Raw genomic sequence first — 22,018 nt, forward strand, 5'->3', positions numbered from 1 at the left:
CGGAGACATTAATTACTTTGTCTCTCTTGACCACTATAAAAGAAGGGTTTAGAGAGGTTACCAGCTATGGGCCAAGAACTAGTTACATCATAATCACCTGGGGCCATTGTTAAACATGTGCATTCCCACACCTTTTCACAGTTCTGAATCAATCTCCTGAATGGGAATGTTTTCTTAGCAAACAATCCAGGTGATTCTCGTGGGCACCCGGGCTTAGGAACCACGGTGGCAGATGATCTCTTCTGATGCAAAATGGTCATTGAGCTTGGCTATATTAGCCAGGTTTAGGTGGGGCTGGACCAGGTAGGGATAGGGGACTGTCTGACCTCTCCCAAGGATTGTGTTCAGGGAACCCAAGGGAGTCTGAGGAGGAAGAGAAAGTTGCCACCTTTGCCACACGCGGCAGAGTTCTCTGGAAACTTTCCTCAGTTCCTACCACAGGAAGGCCACAGGCACCAGGGCTTTACTGGCCTAAACCATAGTTCTGTGCTGACTGAGAGGTTGTGAAATTTGAAAAAAGGTCTAAATCCTGCTTCCAGGTTTTTGTGAAGGTGGAGAAAAGCAGAGTGACCTGGGAGAAGTGGTTATCAACAACACAGCGGTGACTTCTTCCCTGGAGTGAGGAAGGTTTTCCCTTTCCCTGCCCCGAGCTGCAGTGGTGCAGTCTGTTACCTTGGAGACCAGCTAACACATTCCCACAGGGCAAGCTTCACTGCTGAGTTGCTTGGAGGAGCTTGGAGAAACCAGAAGTGAGATCTAGGAGAAGCAAGGCCCTGGAGTGCCAGGAACCCTTCTCCTAAAGATGGAGAAATAAACGAAGAAATACAGGTGAGGGTGCGCGTCACAAGGGTTGACAGGGGTGGTGACAGAGGGGGTGGGGGAGGCCAGATGCTAAGCTCTGAACTGAGTGACAAGATTGAGGTAGCCTGGGGTGTAAAGCATCCACTCCCTACATGCCGAGCATTGGGCTAAATGCTGGGGGTGCCACTAGACAAGGAAGTCATGGAGCCGGTCTGAGAGACAGGCCATGACAACTCCATATGACAAAGTGAAGGGGCAGCGACAGGAGGACTTCCACAGGAGGAATGGTTTCCTCCCTGGGGGATTGGGGACAGTGAATGGGGTTCAGGAAAGACTCCTATTATTATTATCATTATTTTCACCCAATAATCAAGGTTCCCTCTCTCCCTTGGACCAAAATGCCATCTGCCCTGGACTGGTTTGTTCTTTTCCTCTCCTGCAATCACCCCCCAGTGTAATTCAGCTCACCTTTGCCTAAACTCTGGACCTGCTCTGAATGCATTTATTCATCAAATGTTTTTTGAGCAGCTACTATGTTCTAAACTCTATTTTATGCAAAAATATCCTAGCAGTGAACATTACTGTCCCGGCCCAAATGGATCTACTTCTAGTATGTTTATGTGGGAGGGGTGCGCAGAGGTTCAAACAGTAAGTAACTAAATATAGAGAAATTATAAAACAAGTAAATAAGTAAATATATAGAACGTATTTACTTATAAGTAAATAAGTGAATATATATAGTGAAACATGCTGTGGGGAAAAATAAAGGCAGGTGGAGGAGGTGCTGTTTGAGTTAAGGTACTCACAGAAGACCTCTCTAATAAGATTTCATTTGAGCAAAGGCCCAAGGGAAAGAGCTGCGTCCTGTTCATGTCTATCTCCCCAACACCTGTTCTCTCTGGCACGCAGTGAGCGCTCTATAAATGTTCATGAAACACATGATTGTTTTCATGTCATATGCTGAAGTGCTTGAAGATGCAGCCCACATTTTATGGTATTCTACTTTTTTTTTTTTTTTTTTTGAGACAGAGTCTTGCTCTGTCACCCAGGCTGGAGGGCAGTGGCGCGATCTCAGCTCACTGCAAGCTCCACCTCCCGGGTTCATGCCATTCTCCTGCCTCAAGCCTCCCAAGTAGCTGGGACTACAGGCACCCGCCACCACGCCTGGCCAATTTTTTTTGTATTTTTAGTAGAGACAGGGTTTCACCATGTTAGCCAGGATGGTCTTGATCTCCTGACCTCGTGATCCACCCGCCTCGGCCTCCCAAAGTGCTGGGATTACAGGCATGAGCCATCGTGCCCAGCCGGCATTCTGCATTTTTATAGTACTTCGTATTTCACAAAGCACTTCTACTTTCTCAATTTCATTTGATCCTCTTGATAATGGTGTTGAAGTAGGCAGGTCAGTTACTGCTGTCCCCATTCCATTCTGAAGATGAAGAAACCAAAGGTTCAGCACTTTTGTTGTTGTTGTTGTTGTTTGTTTTTTTGTTCGTTTGAGACAGAGTCTGACTCCTTCACCCAGGCTGGAGTGCAGCAATGAGATCACAGCTCACGGCAGCCTCAAACTCCTGGGCTCAAGTGACCCTCCCACTCCATCCTCCCCGGTAGCTGGGACTACAGGTGCACACCACCATGCCCAGCTAATTTTTTTTTTTTTTTTTAAATGTACGGACAGAGTCTTGTTATGTTGGTCAGGCTACTCTCAAACTCCTGGGCTCAAGCAATCTCCCTGCCTCAGCTTCCCAATGTGCTGGGATTGCAGGCATGAGCCATTGCACCCAGTCCCATGCTCTTTCTGGAGCACTATTTTGTTTTGTTATTTTTATGCATTTCAACACCTTCTCCATCAGCCTGCACCAGTTACCCCAGAATCTAGTCGTGCAGTCCTCTGAATTCATTAAGAGCTGTTAATCACTGACTGGAAAGAGGGAAGTGAGACACTATGGGGTGGCCAGTGTTCATGAGGCATTTCTATTTCAACAGTCTCTGCCATTAGAGTCTCCCAGGGCAGCTTGCTGAAGTAAAGCCGTGTGTGTGTGTGTGTGTGTGTGTGTGTTTGTGTTTTAAAGCATTGCCACATTATCCTGGTGCTTCCCAGAAAACAAAGCATCCTCTGAATAAAAGATTAAAGACTTGAAAGAGAAAAGCAAGTTGCCAAACCATTATTAGGCTGTTTAATTTCATGATTTCACAAGAACACACACTCTAATGTTTAAGCTGCAACTTTATTCAGAGTCTCTCACTTGCTGTGTCTTAGCTGGTATTTTTTTTGGTTGCAAATAACAAAAAGCTAAAGGAGCTAGCTGAAGCAAAAAAAGGTAGAGAATTCTAAGAAACAGTATCTCATGGGTATCTCATGGAACTCAGGAGCAGAAAGTCAGGTCTCACACGTGCCTGGCATATATAATTAGAAATTCAAGAACCAAGGCAGGTTGGGCATGGTGGCTCACGCCTGTAATCTCAGCACTTTGGGAGGCCAAGGCAGGTGGATCACCTGAGGTCAAGAGTTTGAGAACAGCCTGGCCAACATGGTGAAACCCTGTCTCTACTAAAAATACAAAAATTAGCTGGGCATGGTAGTGGGCGCCTATAATCCCAGCTATGTGGGAGGCTGAGGCAGGAAAATCACTTGAACCCAGGAGGTGGAGTTTGTAGTGAGCCGAGATCATGCCACTGCACTCCAGCCTGGGGGACAAAAGCAAGACTCTGTCTCCAAAAAAAAAGAACCAAGCGAGTTTTTCAACCTCCTGGCCCTTCACCTTCCCTTCTCAAAATATTTATCGAGTGTCTACCAGTCCCTGCTCTTATGTAACTTACAGTGTAAGGGGAGAGACACACAAATTTTTTAAAATCCCACTAATGAATGTATCATTCCAAATTAAAATACCTGCCCTAAAAGAGCATAGTTCTATGAAAGTCTGTATAAAGCAAAGGAAACCGAAATAGAATGGGATGCTGGAGATTTCCTGGAGGAAATGATATTTGAGCTAAAATGCCAAGATGATTAGGGTAGGGGAGAAGGAGAAGAATGTTCCAGAGCAAAGAAGCAGCACATGAAAAGGCCCTGTGGTTAAAGGAACTAGAGAATTCCAAGAACTGGAAAGGGAGGCCCTTGTGGAACACAGAGGAGAGCAGTGGTGAAGTGGGAAATCTAGAGGGGTAGGTGGGAGCAGCCAGACCTTGAGGGTCCTCAGATGCCATCTGAAGGATCTCAGTCTTCATCCTAGAAATAGAGAAGGCTTTGATCAGTTTTAAGCAGGAGGGAGAAAAGGGGGTGTAACATTGGATTTGGGTATGGATTTTTGTTTATTTTTTAGAGACAGAATGTCCCTCTGTCGCCCAGGATTGAGTGCAGTGGCATAATCATAGCTCACTGCAGCCTTAAACTTCGGGGCTCAAGCAATCCTCCTGCTTCAGCCTCCCAAGTAGATGGGACTACAGGCACATGCCACCACACCTGGCAAATATATCTTTATTTTGTTTATAGAGATGGGGGTCTCACTGGGTTGCCCAGGCTGGTCTTGAACTCCTGGCCTCAAGTGACCTCCTGCCTCAGCCTGCCTCCCAAAGTGCTGGGATTATAGGTGTAAGCTACCGTGCCTAGCACCTTGATTACTTTCTATCACATCCTTTTAGTTCCTTCAGCACTTTCCACAATTTGTAATTATTTTATTTAGTTTTTTAATATCAGTCTCCCCCTCTAGAATATAAGCGCTGGGAGGACAAGGACAATGTCTATCTTAGTGGTTCACAACTAGGGACAATTTTGCTGTCCATGAGATATTAAGCAATGTCTAGAAACATTTCTGATTGTCACACTGGGAAAAAGTGCAGAGGGACGCTACAGATATAAATAGGTAGAGGCCAGGGTGCTGCTAAACATCCTACAATACATAGGACGGCCCCCACAGCAAAGAATGGTCCGGTCCAAGAGTTAAAGTGTGGAAGTTGAGAAAGCTTTATCTTGTTCACCATTGTATCCTCAGCACCAGGCACAATGCCTGATACCTGGTAGGTGTTCAGTAAGTATTTACTGAATGAATTAAGTAAAGAAGGGTTGGCTGGGCACAATGGCTCACTCTTATAATCCCATGACTTAGGGAGGCTGAGGAGGATCTCTTGAGGCCAGGAGTTCGAGGCTGCTATAAGTTATGTTAGCACCACATTGCCTCAGCCTTGGTGACAAAGCAAGACCTTGTCTCTAAAATTTTTAAAAATGACCAGGCATGGTGACTCATACCTCTAATCCCAGCCTAGGTGGGAGGATCACTTGAGCCCAAGAGTTCGAGACCATTCAAAGCAACATAGTGAGACCCTGTCTCTACAATAAACAGAAAAAAATAGCTGGGCATGGTGGCTTGTGCCTGTAGTCCCAGCTACTTGGGAGGCTGAGGTGGGAGGATTGCTTGAGCCTGGGAGGTCAAGGCTACAGTGAGCCATGACTGGGCCACTGTACTCCAGCCAGGGCAACTGAGTGAGACCTTATGTCAAAAAAAAATTAATTTAAAAATGTAGAAAAGTGTTGTGCTGAATATAGATACCCCCCAAAACTATTGTCTGTATGCCACATTTATCCTGTTTTCTGGTATTCTTTCCTTCTTTAGGAAAATAAGCATTGGGTGTTTTGCAATGGCTACACAAACTAGTCATGTCTTCCATGGCCAAGAAAATATGCTTCTGGAAAACCATTGGTAAGCATAGTTCTCTGATTTTGCAAATGAAAACAGCAACAGCATTTTGCTCATGGGAGCTGAGGGTGAGACTGGGTCATTGAATCTTCTTAGAGCCACCTGAGGGCTTTAGTTATCTAAATGATAAAATATCTCATGGAACTGGAGTCCACATTTTATCAGGACTCTGCAGGAACCCTTCTCAGTTACTGCACAGAAAAATGTTTCTAGAATCCTTGTAGGGACTAAGGCAAAGAGAGGAGGCACTGGGGATGTCAAACCAATCAATGCCCAGTGCACAGGCATTCATCAAATTACTTTATGTTTTGTAGCATTAGGAGAAACACTGGCAGAGATTCAAAGAAGTCACTAAAGCAGAAGAATGTGAATGGACTTGGTCAGAATTCAGACAATGGATTACTGGTTACACACGTTAACCAGACACAGGACTTACTGGTAAAGACCATGGCACTTTAACTGGGTCGTGATACTACAAATCATTCAGGGAATGCAGAATGTGCTAAATTCTGGGGATTTCTTCCTTCTCATAGGATTCTAGGACTGAAAAAGATTAATTAAGCATTTATCTCTAATCCTCTGCCTTTAGAAATGACTGAAGAATCTCTCTGTTTATATAGAAATTGTATAGCCTATTTGGCCATGTCACTAAATATTCAGGAGCATGTGAAGACTCTGATCATGCTATCACGGCCTGAAGTCTTAAGCATTTGATTCTAAAATTCCCCTTCCTGAGATTTGCTTTGCTTTTGAGATTCCCTGAAATCTAGATTCAGAAATCCATTTCAGGAAGTGCTGTTGGACAAATGGGGCATAATAGGAGAATAAACCTCTTACCAGACTATGATTTTAGGCTGACCTTCAATGGGCCTTCCCAAGAGGGAGAGTGGATTGTCTAGAACTCAGAATTCATTCTAACAGGGAAACAGTGGCAATCAGTGGTTGCCATGTTCAAGCAAGGCTAGTGCACAGCCGTGTATCTAACACACACTAGAGTTTAAATATGATACCTTTGAAATGATAGTCAAAAACAATCCAGTTATAATGCTGGCAATTAAACAATCAGAAAAATACCCATGATTTACTTAGGTTCTAGCACTTACAGGAAAGCAAGTTTAATTAAAGGAGATGAGGAAAGGTTGATAGAGTTTTGAGATTCTGAAGAAATCTTGTAATGAGTTCAGATGTTGATGACATGCATCTTTCCTCTAATTTTATATCAAAATGCATGACTTCCCAGGTGTACACAGGATCATTCTCATATTTATCAGCCACAGCTGGGGCCTCCTTTGCCTTGCAGATGAACCTGAAGGAAAGAGGGAAAGGATTGCTCCAACACAAAGATCTTACCATTCTCTATGCAAATGAACTAGTTGAGTTACATAATCAGCATGGCCTAAAGTCAGAATCCATAATGTGTTTAATAGTGTGTCTTCAAGTATGAATAATACAAAATCTGTGTCCTAAAACGTGACATCATTTCAAAAGCAACACAGATGGAAGAAAGGTGAATTATTAAGTCTACCATGCTCACCAGGCACGGTGGTTCACATCTGTAATCTCAGCACTTTGGGAGGCCTAGATGGGAGGATCGCTTGAGTCTAGAAGTTTGAGGCCAGCCTGGGCAACGTGGTGAAACCCTGTTTCCACCAAAAAAAAAAAAAACACACACACAAATTAGCGAGGTATCGTGGCACGTGCCTATAGTCCCAGCTACTTAGGAGGCCAAGGAAAGAGGATCACTTGAGCCTGGGAGGCTGAGGCTGCAATGAGCTGAGATTTTGGCAGTGAGCTGAGATTGTGGCACTGCACTCCAGCCTGGGCAATAAGATGAGACCCTGTCTCAAAAGAAAAAAAAAAAAAGTCTACCATGCTCAGTGTTTCCAACGAGGGAGAGGGTCGAGTCTGAAAAGTGAGAAGAGTGACATCTAGTGTCCATGTGATAGAGAGCTGTGTTTCCCTAGATATGCGACAGAGACCTATGATTTTAGGTGGTGCCTTTCAAGGGCAGGACATTTGTTAGCATAGAATCACACAATGAGAAAGTAATCTGGCCCCTCAGTCCTCTCACTCCTTCATGGAGATGGTCACAGTTTGGTGCTAGTTTAGAGGGACAACATAGTACCATGGTTAGAAGCATGACTTGAGCTTCACAGCCTGGGTTTGAATTCCACATCTGCCACTTTCTAGCTGCATGACCTTGGACTGATTACCTAAATTATCTGTACCTCAGTTCCCTGGTCAGCAAGATGGGGTTATCATAATGGAACCTACTTTGTAAAATTAAATGAGTTAATGTATGGAAAGTGCTTAACATGTAATAAGTGCTATCTAAGTATTTGCAGTAATTATAAGAGTGTTTTTCACACTTCTTCAACACTTGCTAATTTCCCTTTGAGACAGAGGGCAGAGCAGACCTGAGGCACAGAACTTAAGGCAATGTCACTTGAGCCCAGAACTTCGAAGCTGCAGTGAGCTATGATCACACCGCTGCACTCCAGCCTGGGTGACAGAGCGAGGCCCTGTCTCTAAAACAGACAAACCAGGGGGCCAGGTATGGTAGCTCATGCCTGTAATCCCAGCACTTTGGGAGGCCAAGGCTGGTGGATCACTTGAGGTCAGGAGTTTGAGACCAGCCTGGCCAAAATGCTGAAACCCTGTCTCTACTAAAAAGACAAAAATTAGCCGAGCGTGGTGGCATATGCTTGTAATCCCAGCTACTCAGGAGGCTGAGGCAGGAGAATCACTTGAACCCGAGAGGCAGAGGTTGCAGTGAGCCAAGATCATGCCACTGCACTCCAGCCTTGGTGACAAGAGTGAAACTCCGTCTCAAAAAAAAAAAAAAAAAGATAGGATCAGTCTGAGTTGGCCCGCGTTGGGTATCTCTGTGAAGGGAACCTCTTCCTTCCCTCTCTTTCCACTTCTCTGTTTGACTCTGGCTTTTGTCTTGCAGAGGCTGCAGGCGAGCGAGACCCAGTCTTCAGATTGGGAGGACTCTGAAGACTGGCTTTCGGCTCACAGTTTAAAGTGTCAGAAGCTCACCTTGGCTGACCTGATAAGCCAGGGCACAGAAGTGCTGTAAGTCTGAAGCTGTTCCCTACAACCCCCACAGCTGCAGCAACACATGCAGCCCCCTGGGCCCGAGAGACCCCCTCATAAGGCTTTGCTTCTTCAGGGAGGAGGACACCAATGTTGTGCAGAAAATACGTTTCTCCACCCAGATCATCCGCCACTTTGAGTCAAAGCTTTCTGAGTAAGTATGTTTCTTAGCATCCTCCCAACACCATGGAGCTCAAGAATTATGTCATTTCGGTCTGGGCATGGTGGCTCATGCCTCTAATCCCAGTACTTTGGGAGGCCGAGGCAGGTGGATCACTTGAGGTCAAGAGTTTGAAGCCAGGCTGGCCAACGTGGTGAAATCCTGTCTCTACTAAAAATACACATTTTTTAAATTAACCAGTCCTGGTGGTGCATGCCTGTAATCCCAGCTACTCGGTAGGCTGAGGCAGGAGAATCACTTGAACTCAGGAGGTGGAGGTTGCAGTGAGCTGAGATCACACCATTGCACTCCAGCCTGGACAACAAAAGCATAACTGTCTCAAAAAAAAAAAAAGAATTATGTCGTTTCAGTAGCCTGGAAGTAACTTTGTTCAAACAGCAATATCTGTGAGACCTTGGGCAATAGAGTGGGACCCTGTCTCAAAAAAAAAAAAAAAAAAAAGTCTACCACCCAGGGAGATGGACAGGTCTCTTCCCACTTCTAGCCCCAGTTTCCTCGTTTCTCAAATAGAAAGGTTGGACCAGATCAATGTCTGTCAGCCTTTTCAAATCCATAGTCTAGGGCCAGGCATGGTGGGCCATGCCTATAATCCTGGCGCTTTGAGAGACCAAGGTGGGAGGATCACTTGAGCCCAGAAGTTTGAGGCTGCAGTGAGCTATGATCACAACACTGCACTCCAGTCTGGGCAACAGAATAAGACCCTATCTCTAAAAAAATATAAAATGAAATCCATAGTCCCTTGGATGACACAGCTTCATCTGGTGTTTAATGGTTAAGAGTAATGACTTTCAATGTCAAATTGATTGCGTTCATACCTTTGCAAATATATGGCAAAAACATGCATGCATCCCCACTCCTAAACCAGGTTTTGATAGCACATGTGTATTAGTCCATTTTCATGCTGCTGATAAAGATATACCCGAGACTGGGCAATTTACAGAAGAAAGAGGTTTAATGGACCCACAGTTCCACATGACTGGGGAGGCCTCACACTCATGGCAGAAGATGAAGGAAGAGCAAAGGGACATCTTACAAGACAGCCAGCAAAGAGAGAATGAGAATCAAGAGAAAGGGGTTTCCCCTTATAAAACCATCACTCTCAAGCCAGTTAACCAAAACTCGGTTGCTGAATGGCCATTCATGGAATGACCAATTGCTCAAATTTCTCAAAACCATTGAACTGTAGAATTTATAGTAACTTTTATTAGGTTGGAAGCTGAAACAGGTTTTAAAGAATTCTGCAATATTTTGGTTTATCAGTTTTAATTGTGAGTCCAGCATTTTAAGGAATGTTCAAGTCTATTTAGCTAATTGGTCATTTGGCAAATTGATTTTCAGAGGATTAGCTTTCAGTAAATTGACTTTTAGCAAATTGAAGGTAACAAATTCTGTTGTTATCTTCATGTTGGAGATGGTGAAACTGGGGCTCAGAAAGGTTACCACACCTGTCCAAGGTCACACAGCTAGTAGATGGCAAAGCTGGATCTTGAACACAAATATGTTTTATTATAAAGTTCATCTTCAGCTGGTCACAGTGGCTCACGCCTGTAATCGCAACATTTTGGAAGGTCGAGGCGGGCGGATCGCTTGAGTTCAGGAGTTCGAGACCAGCCTGGGAAAAATGATGAAATTCCAACTCTACAGAAAATATAAAAATTAGCCAGTTGTGGTGGTGTGCATCTAAAGTTCCAGCTACTTAAAGGCTGAGGTGAGAGGATCACCTGAGCCAAAGGAGGCTGAAGCTGCAGTGAGCCATGATCGTACCACTGCACTCCAGCCTGGGCAACAGAATGAGACCTTGTCTCAAATAAAAATAAGAAGAAGATAAAAATAAAGCTCATCCTCTTAGCTCTATTCATAACTCATGTGTCCCTTATGACTCTATCTACCACCCACTACCCCATGATCTCATTTCCAAAGACCTCTTTTGTCCCTCTCTAGGCCCCCAAATCTCACCTGCCCCCAGTGAGGACAAGTCAATTAAATTCAAGTGACTGAGTCCTTATCTTGTGCACATGATATATGCTAGTCTCCAGCCAGGCATGCAATAAGGCAGCTTCCAGAAGGTCCCCCAGCTACGAGTATATAGGTGCCGCTCTACTGGTGGCACAGTGCACAGGATAAATGACAATGGTTTGGTGGATCAAGCGGTGGAATCAGGCCCTCCCGGACTACTTTTCAGAAACTAGGTTCTTTGTTAATCAATCCAGTAGAAATGATTGCTTAACTGCCTCTGTTGTGCCTTTATGATCAGTTTCCAGGAGACTAGGAACAATTTCTTCTGAGAAGACACAGATTGAGCAAGTGCAAGGGTGGTCTTCCAACTTTCTCATAAGAACACCCTCCCCCATCCTCCACAGACCTGCCCACAGCGGGCAGAATGAACACAGAGTGAGCTATGTGGAGAAAGGAGATGAGGTTAGACGAGCAGGTTGAAGTCTGGGAGGGCCTGATTCCACCGCTTGATCCACCAAACCATTGTCATTTATCCTGTGCACTGTGTCACCAGTAGAGCAGCACCTATATACTCGATCCCTTTTGCAATCCCCTTATACCTAGTGCCCTAGCAAACCAAGTATCTTCAGTTTTGTCTTTGCTTGATTTTGCCCAGGCTTGAGTACAGTGGAACAATCATAACTCCATGCAGCCTTGAACTTCTGGGCTCAAGTGATCCTCCCACCTCAGCCTCCTGAGTAGCTGGGACTAGAGGCCTGCACCACCATATCCAGCAAATTTTTGTATTTTTTGTAGAGGCAGGGTTTCACTAGGTTGCTCAAGCTGGTCTTGAACTCCTGGCCTCAAGTGATCAAGTCAGCCTCCTGAGTAGCCAGGACTACAGGCGTGCACTACAGTGCACTTAAAATGTTCACCACCTCCTTCCAAGACCCTATGCACATTAAAAAAAAAAAAAAAAGTATTCATATCTGCCTTTTGTGTATGTAAGTGGCTGTTGTTGCTCAGTGAGGACATTGACCTTGGGTGATGAGTCTTTCTGATGTCTTGACAGCACTATTGAAGTCTACCAAGAGAGAATTCAGTGGCTCACAGAAAACAGCAAGAAGGTAACAGGCATAGGTTTAATTCTTTGCCCCCTTTCACTCATTCCATCTGTATTTGTTAGAACCCTGTCAGTTGCAAATGATAGACTTCCAATGTAAATTGGTTTAAGCTAAAAAAGCCATTTACTAACCTATGTAAATGAAAACCCAAGCCACAGCTGGATCTAGGTGCTCAGATGATGTCACCTGTATGCCTGTGGGCTCTGCTTTCCTCTGAGTTGGTTTTATTCTCGGGACATCTCTCTTCAGGCATAGGAAGGTGGTGATCAGCAGCTCCAGTAGAAAGGAACCTCACTTCCTGTTCCCTGCAGAATTTCCAAATCCTGGGATTGACTCCCATTGACCAATTTACACCAATCAACATAGCCAAGGAGATGAAATATACTATCTGACTAGGCCTGGAACTAGTGTTCACTTCTAGGGCAAAAAAAAAAAAGTCATGGAGGAAGGGGAAAGAGACTGGGGGTTAGCCCCCCCAGCCCTCATGGACTGAGAAAGGGAGACAGATGGTTGCATGTGGAAGGCCAGAGCACTGTTACCAGAAGGGGGAACGGGTACTGGGCAGGTGAGAATGCAGATGTGCCCTAGGCATTTAACTTCAGACCCACAATGAGATTTAGAAGACTAAGGCTGATCATCTGGATATCACTTTTCTTGAAAGTTTGATTAAGGGCTGGGCGTGGTGGCTTATGCCTGTAATCCCAGGTCACTGGGAGGCCTAGGTAGGTGGATCACCTGAGGTCGGGAGTTCAAGACCAGCCTGGCCAACATGGTGAAACCTTGTCTCTACTAAAAATACAAAAAAGTAGCTGGGTGTGGTTGTGCATGCCTGTAATCCCAGCTACGCGGGAGGCTGAGGCAGGAAAATTGCTTGAACTCAGGAGGCGGAGGTTGCAGTGAGCCGAGATCACGCCATTGCACTCTAGCCTGGGCAACACAGTGAGACTCCGTCTCAAAAACAAACAAACAAAAAAACCCCACAAAAGTTTGATTAAGGGCTAGGTGTAGTGGTGCACACCTGTAGTCCCAGCTACTTGAGAGGCTGAGGCAGGAGGATTTCTTGAGCCCAGGAGGCTCAAGGCTGCAGTGAGCTATGATTGTGCCACCGCACTCCAGCCTGGGTGACAGAGCAAGACCTATCTTTGAAAAAAAAAAAAATTTTTTAATTAAATGTTTTTCTCAGAACCCAAGGGTAGAAGAGTGATCATGGGCAAATTAACCTTTGATTTGCTTTCTTATTTGTTTTAGCTTAATTGCCATCAACTGGCACTTTTCTGGCTTCCCGTTTGCTTCCACCCTTAGGCACAATCTTCAACTCTTGCTTTAAACCCTGGGAAAAGCAGATGCTGAAAGTCATGCTCCCTACTCCCAATCCCCACCTCTACCCAGGACCAGTGGGTAACAACATAGTGCTAAGCCTGCCTGTCCTGCCAATTCCAGGGTGTGGTCTACATCTCAGATCCAGAACCTCCTTCACTCGCTTGGACAAGTTGAGTCAGCAGATGCTTGTCTGCGGCTATAGCTGGACCCCTCTGGTTGCCCATGGTAACAGGCAGAGAGACCCCAGAGGAATGAAATCCTCCCATACTCCATAGGCATCCACGTAGCACATGCTGCTCTTACCGACCCACCCCCATCACCCCATCCTGGCACCTTTGTCAAAGATGGCGGGGATCAATAGCCCCTTCTTCCTGCCACCCCTTTCTGACAGAGCTACAGAGAAACCATGGAAGAGCCCAGGGAAGCGATCACCTGTGAATCAGCTCACCGGCTCCCTGGGTGTTGAGGCAGGCAGCCTGAGTGATGGCCAGATAATCTCTGGTCACCGTTCCTGCTCTGCTCTCTCACTAAGGCCCTAGCAAGTGGCCTCACTTCTCTGGATCTGTGTCTGCAGAGGATAAGAAGAAGTTATAAACTAGTGGCATGCAGGCCAAATCTGGCCCACAGCCATGCTGTTCTGGGCTCCCTAGTTTTAAATATTTTTCAAATTAGTTGCCAAGATTTTTAAATTCCTGATATTTCACTTTCATGTCTGCTATCAGACTTCTCTCAAAAAATGAGAATATCTGGTATTACCCGGCTCCAATTGCCTCTTACATACTTGTCCAGTTATTTCTATGGAATAAATGTCTAGAACTTCAATGGCTAGGTTTAGGGAATGAATGTTTTCAATTCCAAAAGCTGTAAAGTCCTCGTGGCAGCTTCTTTTTTTTTTTTTTTTTTGAGACGGAGTCTTGCTCTGTCACCCAGGCTGGAGTGCAGTGGCGCGATCTCGGCTCACTACAACCTCCACCTCCCGGGTTCAAGCCATTCTTCTGCCTCAGCCTCCTGAGTAGCTGGGACTACAGGTGCCTGCCACCGCACCCGGCTAATTTTTTGTATTTTTAGTAGAGACGGGGTTTCACCGTGGTCTCGATCTCCTGACCTTGTGATCCACCCGCCTCGGCCTCCCAAAGTGCTGGGATTACAGGCGTGAGCCACCACGCCTGGCCGGCAGCTTGTTTTTGATTTAAAAGAAATAGAATTGGCTCTAGATTTCAACTTCTTGCCTCCAGACTGGCAATACCCTAGAAAGCCTTGTGCCATATTTGGGTCATGAATTCAACAAACACATATTGAGTCATTGTATAACAGACATTGTTCTAGGACTGAGACTACCAACATGACCAGTACTTGCTAAAGGAATGGTTCACTGGGGGGAAAAAACCATGACTAATACTAAGGTCCTGTCTTCATGGAGCTTACGTGCTGTAAAAAGAAACAAAGCTGAGTAAGGGAACCAAGAGTGGAACAGAAGGACTATTTAAATGGAATGGTTTAGGCCAGACATGGTGGTGCACACTTGTAATCCCAGCACTTTGGGAGGCCAAGGCAGGCGGATCACTTGAGGTCAGTAGTTTGAGACCAGCCTGGCCAAAATGCTGAAACCCCGTCTCTACTAAAACCACAAAAATTAGCCAGGCGTGGTGGTGGGCGCCTGTAATCCCAGCTACTCGGGAGGCTAAAGCAGGAGAATTGCTTGAACCCAGGAGGCAGAGGTTGCAGTGAGCTGAGATCATGCCACTGCACTCCAGCCTGAGAGACACAGTGAGACTCCCTCTCAAAAATAAAATAAAAAATAAATAAATGGAATGGTTGAGGATACTCACTCTGAAGAGGAGACATTTGAAAAGGCACCTAAAGAAAGTGCAGAGGTGAGCCCTGCCAATATTTTGGGGAGAATGTTCCAAGCAGAGGAGACAGCAAGTCCAAAAGTCTTGAGGCAGGAACGAGCTTGGTATGTTCCAGAAGCAGCACATGGGCCAGTGCAGCAAGCACAGAGTGAGCTATGTGGAGAAAGGAGACAAGGTTAGATGAGCAGGTTGAAGTCCGGGAGGGCCTGATTCCAAAGATGAAGGCTTTAATAAAGCCGGGGAGTGACCTGATCTGACAAGTTTCAAAAGAATCACGCTGGCTGCTGCATAACTTGACTATACAGGGGGTAAAAGTGGAAACAGGACAACTGCGCTGGCTGAGAATGATGGAGGCTTAGACTCAAGCTCTAGGGTCGACAGAATGAGATATGGTAGATTCAACGCACAATTGGAAGGTAGGACCAGCAGAACTTGCCGATGGATTAGATAGGTTTGGGGCCAGAGCACCTGGGCCAGTGTTGAATGGCATTTACTGAGATGGGGAAGGCTGAGGGAGAAACAGACTTGAGAAGGAAAACCAAGAGGTCTTGTTTTGGACATGTGAAGCCTGAAGGACTTAGTAGACTTCCAGACAGAGAAGCGGAGCAGGATGTTGGGTGCACAGGTCTGAAGTTCCAAGAGAAATCTGAAGATGGACCTCAGATAATTATTAGCATTTGGATGGTATTCAAAGGCATGACACTCAGATCACTTAGGAGGTGATCAAAGAACAGTGGTTCTCCACCAGGGGAGACTTTGCCCCACAGGAGCATTTGGCAATGTGTGGAGACATTTTTGCTTGTCATGGCTGGAGGAGAGGGGTTGTTACCTACATCTAGTTTATCAGCAGCCAGGGATGCTGCTCACCATCCTGTAATGCACAGGACAGCTCCCTACAAAAGATAATTATCCAGCCCAAATGTCAATAGTGCCAAATGTCAGTAGTGCCAAAGCTGGCAAACCCTGGGGTAGATAAAGAAGAGAGTGGCCAGGCGTGATGGCTCATGGCTGCAATCTGAGCACTTTGGGAGGCCGAGGCTGGAGGGTCACTTGAGACGGGGAGTTCAAGACCAGCCTGGGCAATGCAGTAAGACCCTATCTCTAAAAAAAAATTTAAAAAACAAATAGCCAGGTGTGGTGGCGCACACCTATAGTCCCAGCTACTTAGGAGATTGAGGCAGGAGGATCACTTGAGCCCAGGAGTTCCAGGCTGCAGTGAGCTATGATTGTGCCACTGTGTACCTGGAAGCCCTTGTTAAAATAAAGACTCTAATTGGGTAAGCCTGGAGTGGGACCTAAGACTCTGCATTTCTAACAAGTTGGGGGATGGTGATGCTGTCAGCCCATGACCCACACCCTCAGAAGCAAGTTCCTAGGGCACGCCAGTATTGTGACTTTGGAACAAGGAGGAGGGACTCTCTAGGAAAGGAAATTAAGAAAATCTGGGCAGTGAATAGAGGGGAAAGTGGGAAAATGTGGTGTCCTGGAAGACACATGTACAAAGTGTTTTAACTTGTTAAATTCTTGACACAGTCAAACTGTGCTGTATGCTACTCAGAGTTCAAGAAAGTTGAGAATTTGGATTTAACCCTTGGGCTTGGCAAGACAAGGGTTAAATCCTTGGCAAGACAAAGGTCATTGATCACCTTGACACATGTGGTTTCAAAGGAATAGGAAGGTGAGAACCTAACTTGAATGGGTCCCGGGGAGGTAAGGACGTGTGGCTAAGATGGAGAGCCGAAAGATGAAACAGCAGCAGGAGGGAGAGGTGGCATCCTGAGAGGTCTATATCTTTTTTAAGATGGGCGATATTATAACCTGTTCGTATGATGATGGAAGTTGTACAATCAATAGGAATGGATGATCCAGGAGAAGGGATGATCACAGAAGCAGAGTTCCTATTTAGCAAGAGAAGATCCAGTGATGCAAGTCAAAGGTTAGCCTAGACCGTTGCTGGTTGGCCTTAGATGCATTTTAACTGGAAAAAGGTGAAGTGTGTAGGGCTATGGGCTGGTAGGTCAGTAGACTCTGCATGGAAAGATTTTTTTTAATTCTTTCCAATTTGTTTCTGTTTTCTCAGCATAATTGGAGGCAAAATCACTTGCTGGGAGAGTACAGAAACGGAGTGCTGCAGGTGTAAGAGAAGATATAAAATACTCTCTGAGAGCAGAAGAGTGAATTCAACAGGAAAATTAGATATCCAATAAAGTAGCATTTAAGGAAAAACACCGAATGGAACCTACTGCCCCTAGAGAACTATCGATTTCATATGAATGAAAGTTCCAATCCACAATGCAGCTTTAACAAGATGAACATTTATGTGCAGAGTCAAACAGCATCGACAAGTAATACAGACAGTCCTTGACTTAGAATGGTTCAACTTATGATCTTTCCACTTATGATGGGTTTATCAGGACGTGGCCCCATCATAAGCCAAGGAGTAATAACTGTAGAGTAATAATAGCATTTAGAAACACAATTAGAAACTTGGATGTGGTGGCACATGGTTGCTTGAGCCCAGGAGTTCGAGACCAACCTCAACAATATAGCAAGACTCCATCTCAAAAAGAAGAAGCAAGAAACATAGTTAGAAACTCACAGAGATACCATTGCAGCTGGTGAAGCTAACACATCTGCCTTTGATGGGTAGAGTAGGCAAAAAATAAATAAGGATATAGAGAAATTAAATCAGATAAGCTAATATAAATAGCCATCAAATTTTATATCTTCAAACAAAGGGTGCTTTTCTACAGTCTCCAGATTTTCCACAATGACCATGTATTACTTCATAAGATTAGACAATAAATATAAGGGGAAAAATCTTATAAAGAAGAGGCTGAGCCATCGTGGCCTACATGGTGAAACCCCGTCTCTATTAAAAAATACAAAAAAACTAGCCGGGCATGGTGGCGGGCGCCTGTAGTCCCAGCTACTCGGGAGGCTGAGGCAGGAGAATGGCGTAAATCCGGGAGGCGGAGCTTGCAGTGAGCCAAGATTGCGCCACTGCACTTCAGCCTGGGCGACAGAGCGAGACTCCGTCTCAAAAAAAAAAAAAAAAGAAGAGGCTGCCACAAAATAAGAGCAGTCATGCCCAGAGTTGAAGTCATGATATTGGATTTTGCTTTTCCCTTATAAAATGGAGTTTCTGTCTGCTGCTGCTTGCTAGGGGTGAGGGAAGTGTTCACATCACTGCATCACACAGAGCAGCTCAGTGTAGGAGACGCACAGATTTGTACTGGCTGTTTCCAAATGCCCTCTTTGGTTTTAGGCATTTGGCTTCATCAAAGGGGCCAGAGTCAGCATCCTCATAGATGTGTCAGCCGTCAGCAGTGGCCCTCAGAAAGAGGAGTTCCAAAAGGACCTCATGGTAAGTCTGTCTGGCGCCCTGAAACACCTGGAACCACCCACCACCCCCAGCCTTTCCTTCCTGAGCTTGCTGACTAGCTTGTTTATAGCAAATGCAAGATAGGGTGTCTTATAAAGAACAGTTCACACTTAATTAGCACCTATGGTTAGAGAACTATGTTGAATTCTACAAAACCCAACCACAGAGTCATTTTCGGTTGCAGTGTGAACTTCCAGTATTCTCACCACCACAGTACCTGCTAACTAGACTTTGACTCAAGAGCTCCCATGTTTCCCTGGAAAGAGGATGTGAAGACTCCTGCATAGCATAGCATAGCACAGCACAGGGCTTCTGGCCTTTTCTGGATGGAGGAGCTATTCTGGTTTCTTTGGAGTTATGGTTCCCATTGGATACTCACCAGCTCTAGCTTGAGAGCAGTGAACAGGCTGGTGTTGCCCATTGCTCCATCCCCAACTCACATCCATAGCAGAGAAGCTAAGAACTAGAGTCAGATGGCTGGAGTCAAATCCCAGCCACCTCCACCAATTCCAGGCCATGTGACTGCGTTAACTAATCTCTCTGTGTCTTACTTACCTCCTCTGTAAAATGGGGATGATAACAGTGACTACCTAGGGTTACCATAAGGGTAAAAGGAGCTTGTGCAAGTGAAGTGCTCTGTGAGAAGTCTTCTCATAAGTGTACAGTGAGAAGTCTGGCCTAAAGAAAAGCCTCTGCAGCCTGATGTGGTATGGACAGGCTATTTTCTTGTGGGTACCATGGCAGCAATAGCCCATTGTATTTTGTACAGGTCCTGCAGAGCCTTTATGAGGCTCAGTGTGGGGCTGTCCTCCAGACTTGTTCCCTGTTCCTGGTCTCAGCGGATGTCAGGGGACAGGTTGCAGAGCGGTCTCCCCCTTCATGACAAGTCCTCAGGACAGAGTTTCCAAAGATCCCTCAGGTGGAGTGGTCTACTATTAGCCAGGGCAGAGCTCATGGGGGTGGCATACAGGTGGAATTTCTAGCTAGCCAGGAAGAAGAGGGAGAAGTGATGGATACTCACCAGCTCCATCTCCAGCTCACATGCCTTAGAGAGAAACCACTGCCCCGTCCTCTGTCCTCCCTCTCCAGGGGCCAACCATACCACACTGAGATGGCAGCCCAGATGCTCATCCCACCCACAGGAGGCCCGGCAGGTGGGAAGCAAATGTCGGCTTGGGGCTGGCTGCTAAGTCCAACCTCAGGCAGCCATATTTCAGCACAGCTCAGACCCAGCCCAGAGAGTCCGGCTAAGGCAAGAGAGGCAAAGCCAGGCTCCACATTCCCCTGGCTATGGGAGCCAGTGATGTCCTTTTGTCCAACAGAGCCTCATTGATGAGCAGCTGAGCCACAAGGAGAAGCTATTTGTCCTGTCCTTTGGCACCAACGCCAGGTCCCTCTGGCCGGACCCCATGGAAGTCAGCGCCTCTGTGTGAGTGGCTTTCCTGCCTCACGGTGATATTGACTTTTTCATTTTCCTCCCTAACCAGCAGAGTCTTTATTGAATAATTCAACTGCAAACCCCAGGACACTACTAGATAAGTGAGTACAAAGAGACAACTCACAAAAGCAGAAACAATTTTTGGAAAGATGGCCATGCAGCAGTTCATAAACCAACAGATAAAGTTACCACAAGACACCATTTTTATCCAGCAAACTAGCAAAGATAGTTTTATTATTGTGAAAATAACACATGCATGTTTTTAAAAAATTCCAACAGTATGAAAGGATGATAAATAATAGCAAATGAGTCTCCCTCTTTTTTTTTTTTTTTTTTTTTTCCAAGACAGGATCTCATTGTGTCTCCCAACCTGGAGTGCAGTGGCACAATCATAGCTCATTGCAGCTTTGACCTCCTGGGCTTAAGCAATCCTCTCACCTCAGCCTCCTGAGTAGTTGGGACTACAGACATGTGCTACCACACCCTGCTACATTTTTATTTGTTTATTTAGACAGGGTCTCTGTTGCCTAGGCTGAAGTACAGTGGTGTGATCTTGGCTCACTGCAACCTCCACCCCACAGGTTCAAGTGATTCTCGTGCCTCATCCCCCCAAGTAGCTGGGACTACAGGCATGCGCTACCATGCCCAGCTAACTTTTGCATTTTTTGGTAGAGACAGGGTTTTATCATGTTGGCCACACTGGTCTCGAACTCCTGACCTCAAGTGATCTGTCACCTTGACCTCCCAAAGTGTTGGGATTACAGGCATGAGCCACCACACCCAGCCATTTAGTTTATTTTTGTAAAGATGGGATCTTGCTATATTGTCCAGGCTGGTCCTGACCTCCTGGCCTCAAGTGCTCTTCCAGTCTTGGCCTCCCAAAGTGCTGGGACTACAGATGTGAGACACTGTGCCTGGCCCAAAATAGTTCCTTATATCACTTCCACAAATAATATTTGCACACACATGCATCTGTGTGTTTACCTTCTTATTTTGACATAAACAGGACCTATATAACACTGCTCTGTGCTTTGGCTTTCTAGCTGGTCTTGAATCTCTTTCTCTGTCAATACATACAAATCTACCTCATTTGTTTTAATGGCTACATAGTACTCTACTGCATGGATGTCCTTTAGTTGGGGGTTTCTAGCCTGGGGTTTTTTTGAGGGATAGGAGGGAGGTATGTAAGAATTTCTATTTATCCAGTGAGTAGAAATTTCTTTTCCATGAAAGGAATGTCCTCAGTCACCCACCATGTGTTGGTTGCCATACTAGGTACTTTGCATAGAGGATTGTGTTTAGTATATGTAGCCACCCCATGGAATAGGATTATTATCCTCATTGTGTAGATGAGGAAATGCAGACTCAGCTTAGGGAAGATGCCCAACACGGCAGAGCCAGGATTGGATTCCAGATCCCAGGAAAACACACATGCTTTGGCCAGGGCCAGTTGCTCATGCCTATAATCCCAGCACTTTGGGAGGCCAAGGTGGGAGGATCGCTTGAGCTCAGGAGTTTGAGACCAGTCTGAGCAACCTAGTGAGACCCTATCTCTACAAAAAATTTAAAAATTAGCCCGGTGTGATGGCATGTGCCTATAGTCCCAACTACTCGGGAGGCTGAGGTGGGAGGTTTGATTGAGACTGGGAGGGAGGTCGAGGCTGCAGTGAGCTATGGTTGTGACACTGTACTCCAGCCTGGGTGACAGAGAGAGACTCTGTCTCCAAAAAAAATTAAAAAGTTAAAAAAAAAGCATGTGCTTAGATTTTTAAGAGGGAGGCCGCCTCGCCAGCACTAGCTGTAAAGAAGAGCCCTTCCGGATGGAGAATTGCCCACTTCTGGCCCTCTGGCTTTAAATCCCAACCCCAACAGTCACTGTGTGTTCTTGACAAGTCCCTTAACTCTCTCATTTGCAGAACAAGGCCAATCCTACCCACTCTTCTTCACAGGACTGTTATGGAGATGAAATGAAAACAAAGTACCAGGCTAGTGCCAGGTACTCAATGAACGAGAGCATTTTGTACTCTGATTTCCACTTTAGGTGGAGCAGTGACCCCTGGGTTGTTATGGATGGCAGCCAAAAGTTCTGCATCTTCAGGAACTCTTAGAATTCTCTTGTCATATCCCTATGTCATATCTTTACCATGTGTACTATTGTTTTGTTTTATTTTATTTTATTTTATTTTATTTT

At 45.5% G+C, this 22,018-nt stretch overlaps 1 protein-coding gene across 1 annotated transcript in view; it reads left to right on the forward strand.

The window, feature by feature from the left end:
• The first annotated feature begins 241 nt into the window (after positions 1-241).
• Positions 242-22,018, forward strand: part of VWA3A (von Willebrand factor A domain containing 3A) — a 62,830-nt gene continuing 41,053 nt past the window's right edge. The window contains exons 1-8 of the mRNA XM_011931907.1: positions 242-828; positions 5,409-5,495; positions 5,807-5,930; positions 8,446-8,570; positions 8,668-8,745; positions 11,780-11,834; positions 18,273-18,371; positions 19,712-19,818. Of these exons, the coding sequence (XP_011787297.1) occupies positions 5,434-5,495; positions 5,807-5,930; positions 8,446-8,570; positions 8,668-8,745; positions 11,780-11,834; positions 18,273-18,371; positions 19,712-19,818 (650 nt within the window). The 5' untranslated portion in view covers positions 242-828; positions 5,409-5,433. The remainder of the gene's footprint in view (positions 829-5,408; positions 5,496-5,806; positions 5,931-8,445; positions 8,571-8,667; positions 8,746-11,779; positions 11,835-18,272; positions 18,372-19,711; positions 19,819-22,018) is intronic.

The sequence above is a fragment of the Colobus angolensis genome, unplaced genomic scaffold (genome assembly GCF_000951035.1).
Source record: "Colobus angolensis palliatus isolate OR3802 unplaced genomic scaffold, Cang.pa_1.0 Scaffold92, whole genome shotgun sequence".
Classification (NCBI taxonomy): Eukaryota; Metazoa; Chordata; class Mammalia; order Primates; family Cercopithecidae; genus Colobus; species Colobus angolensis.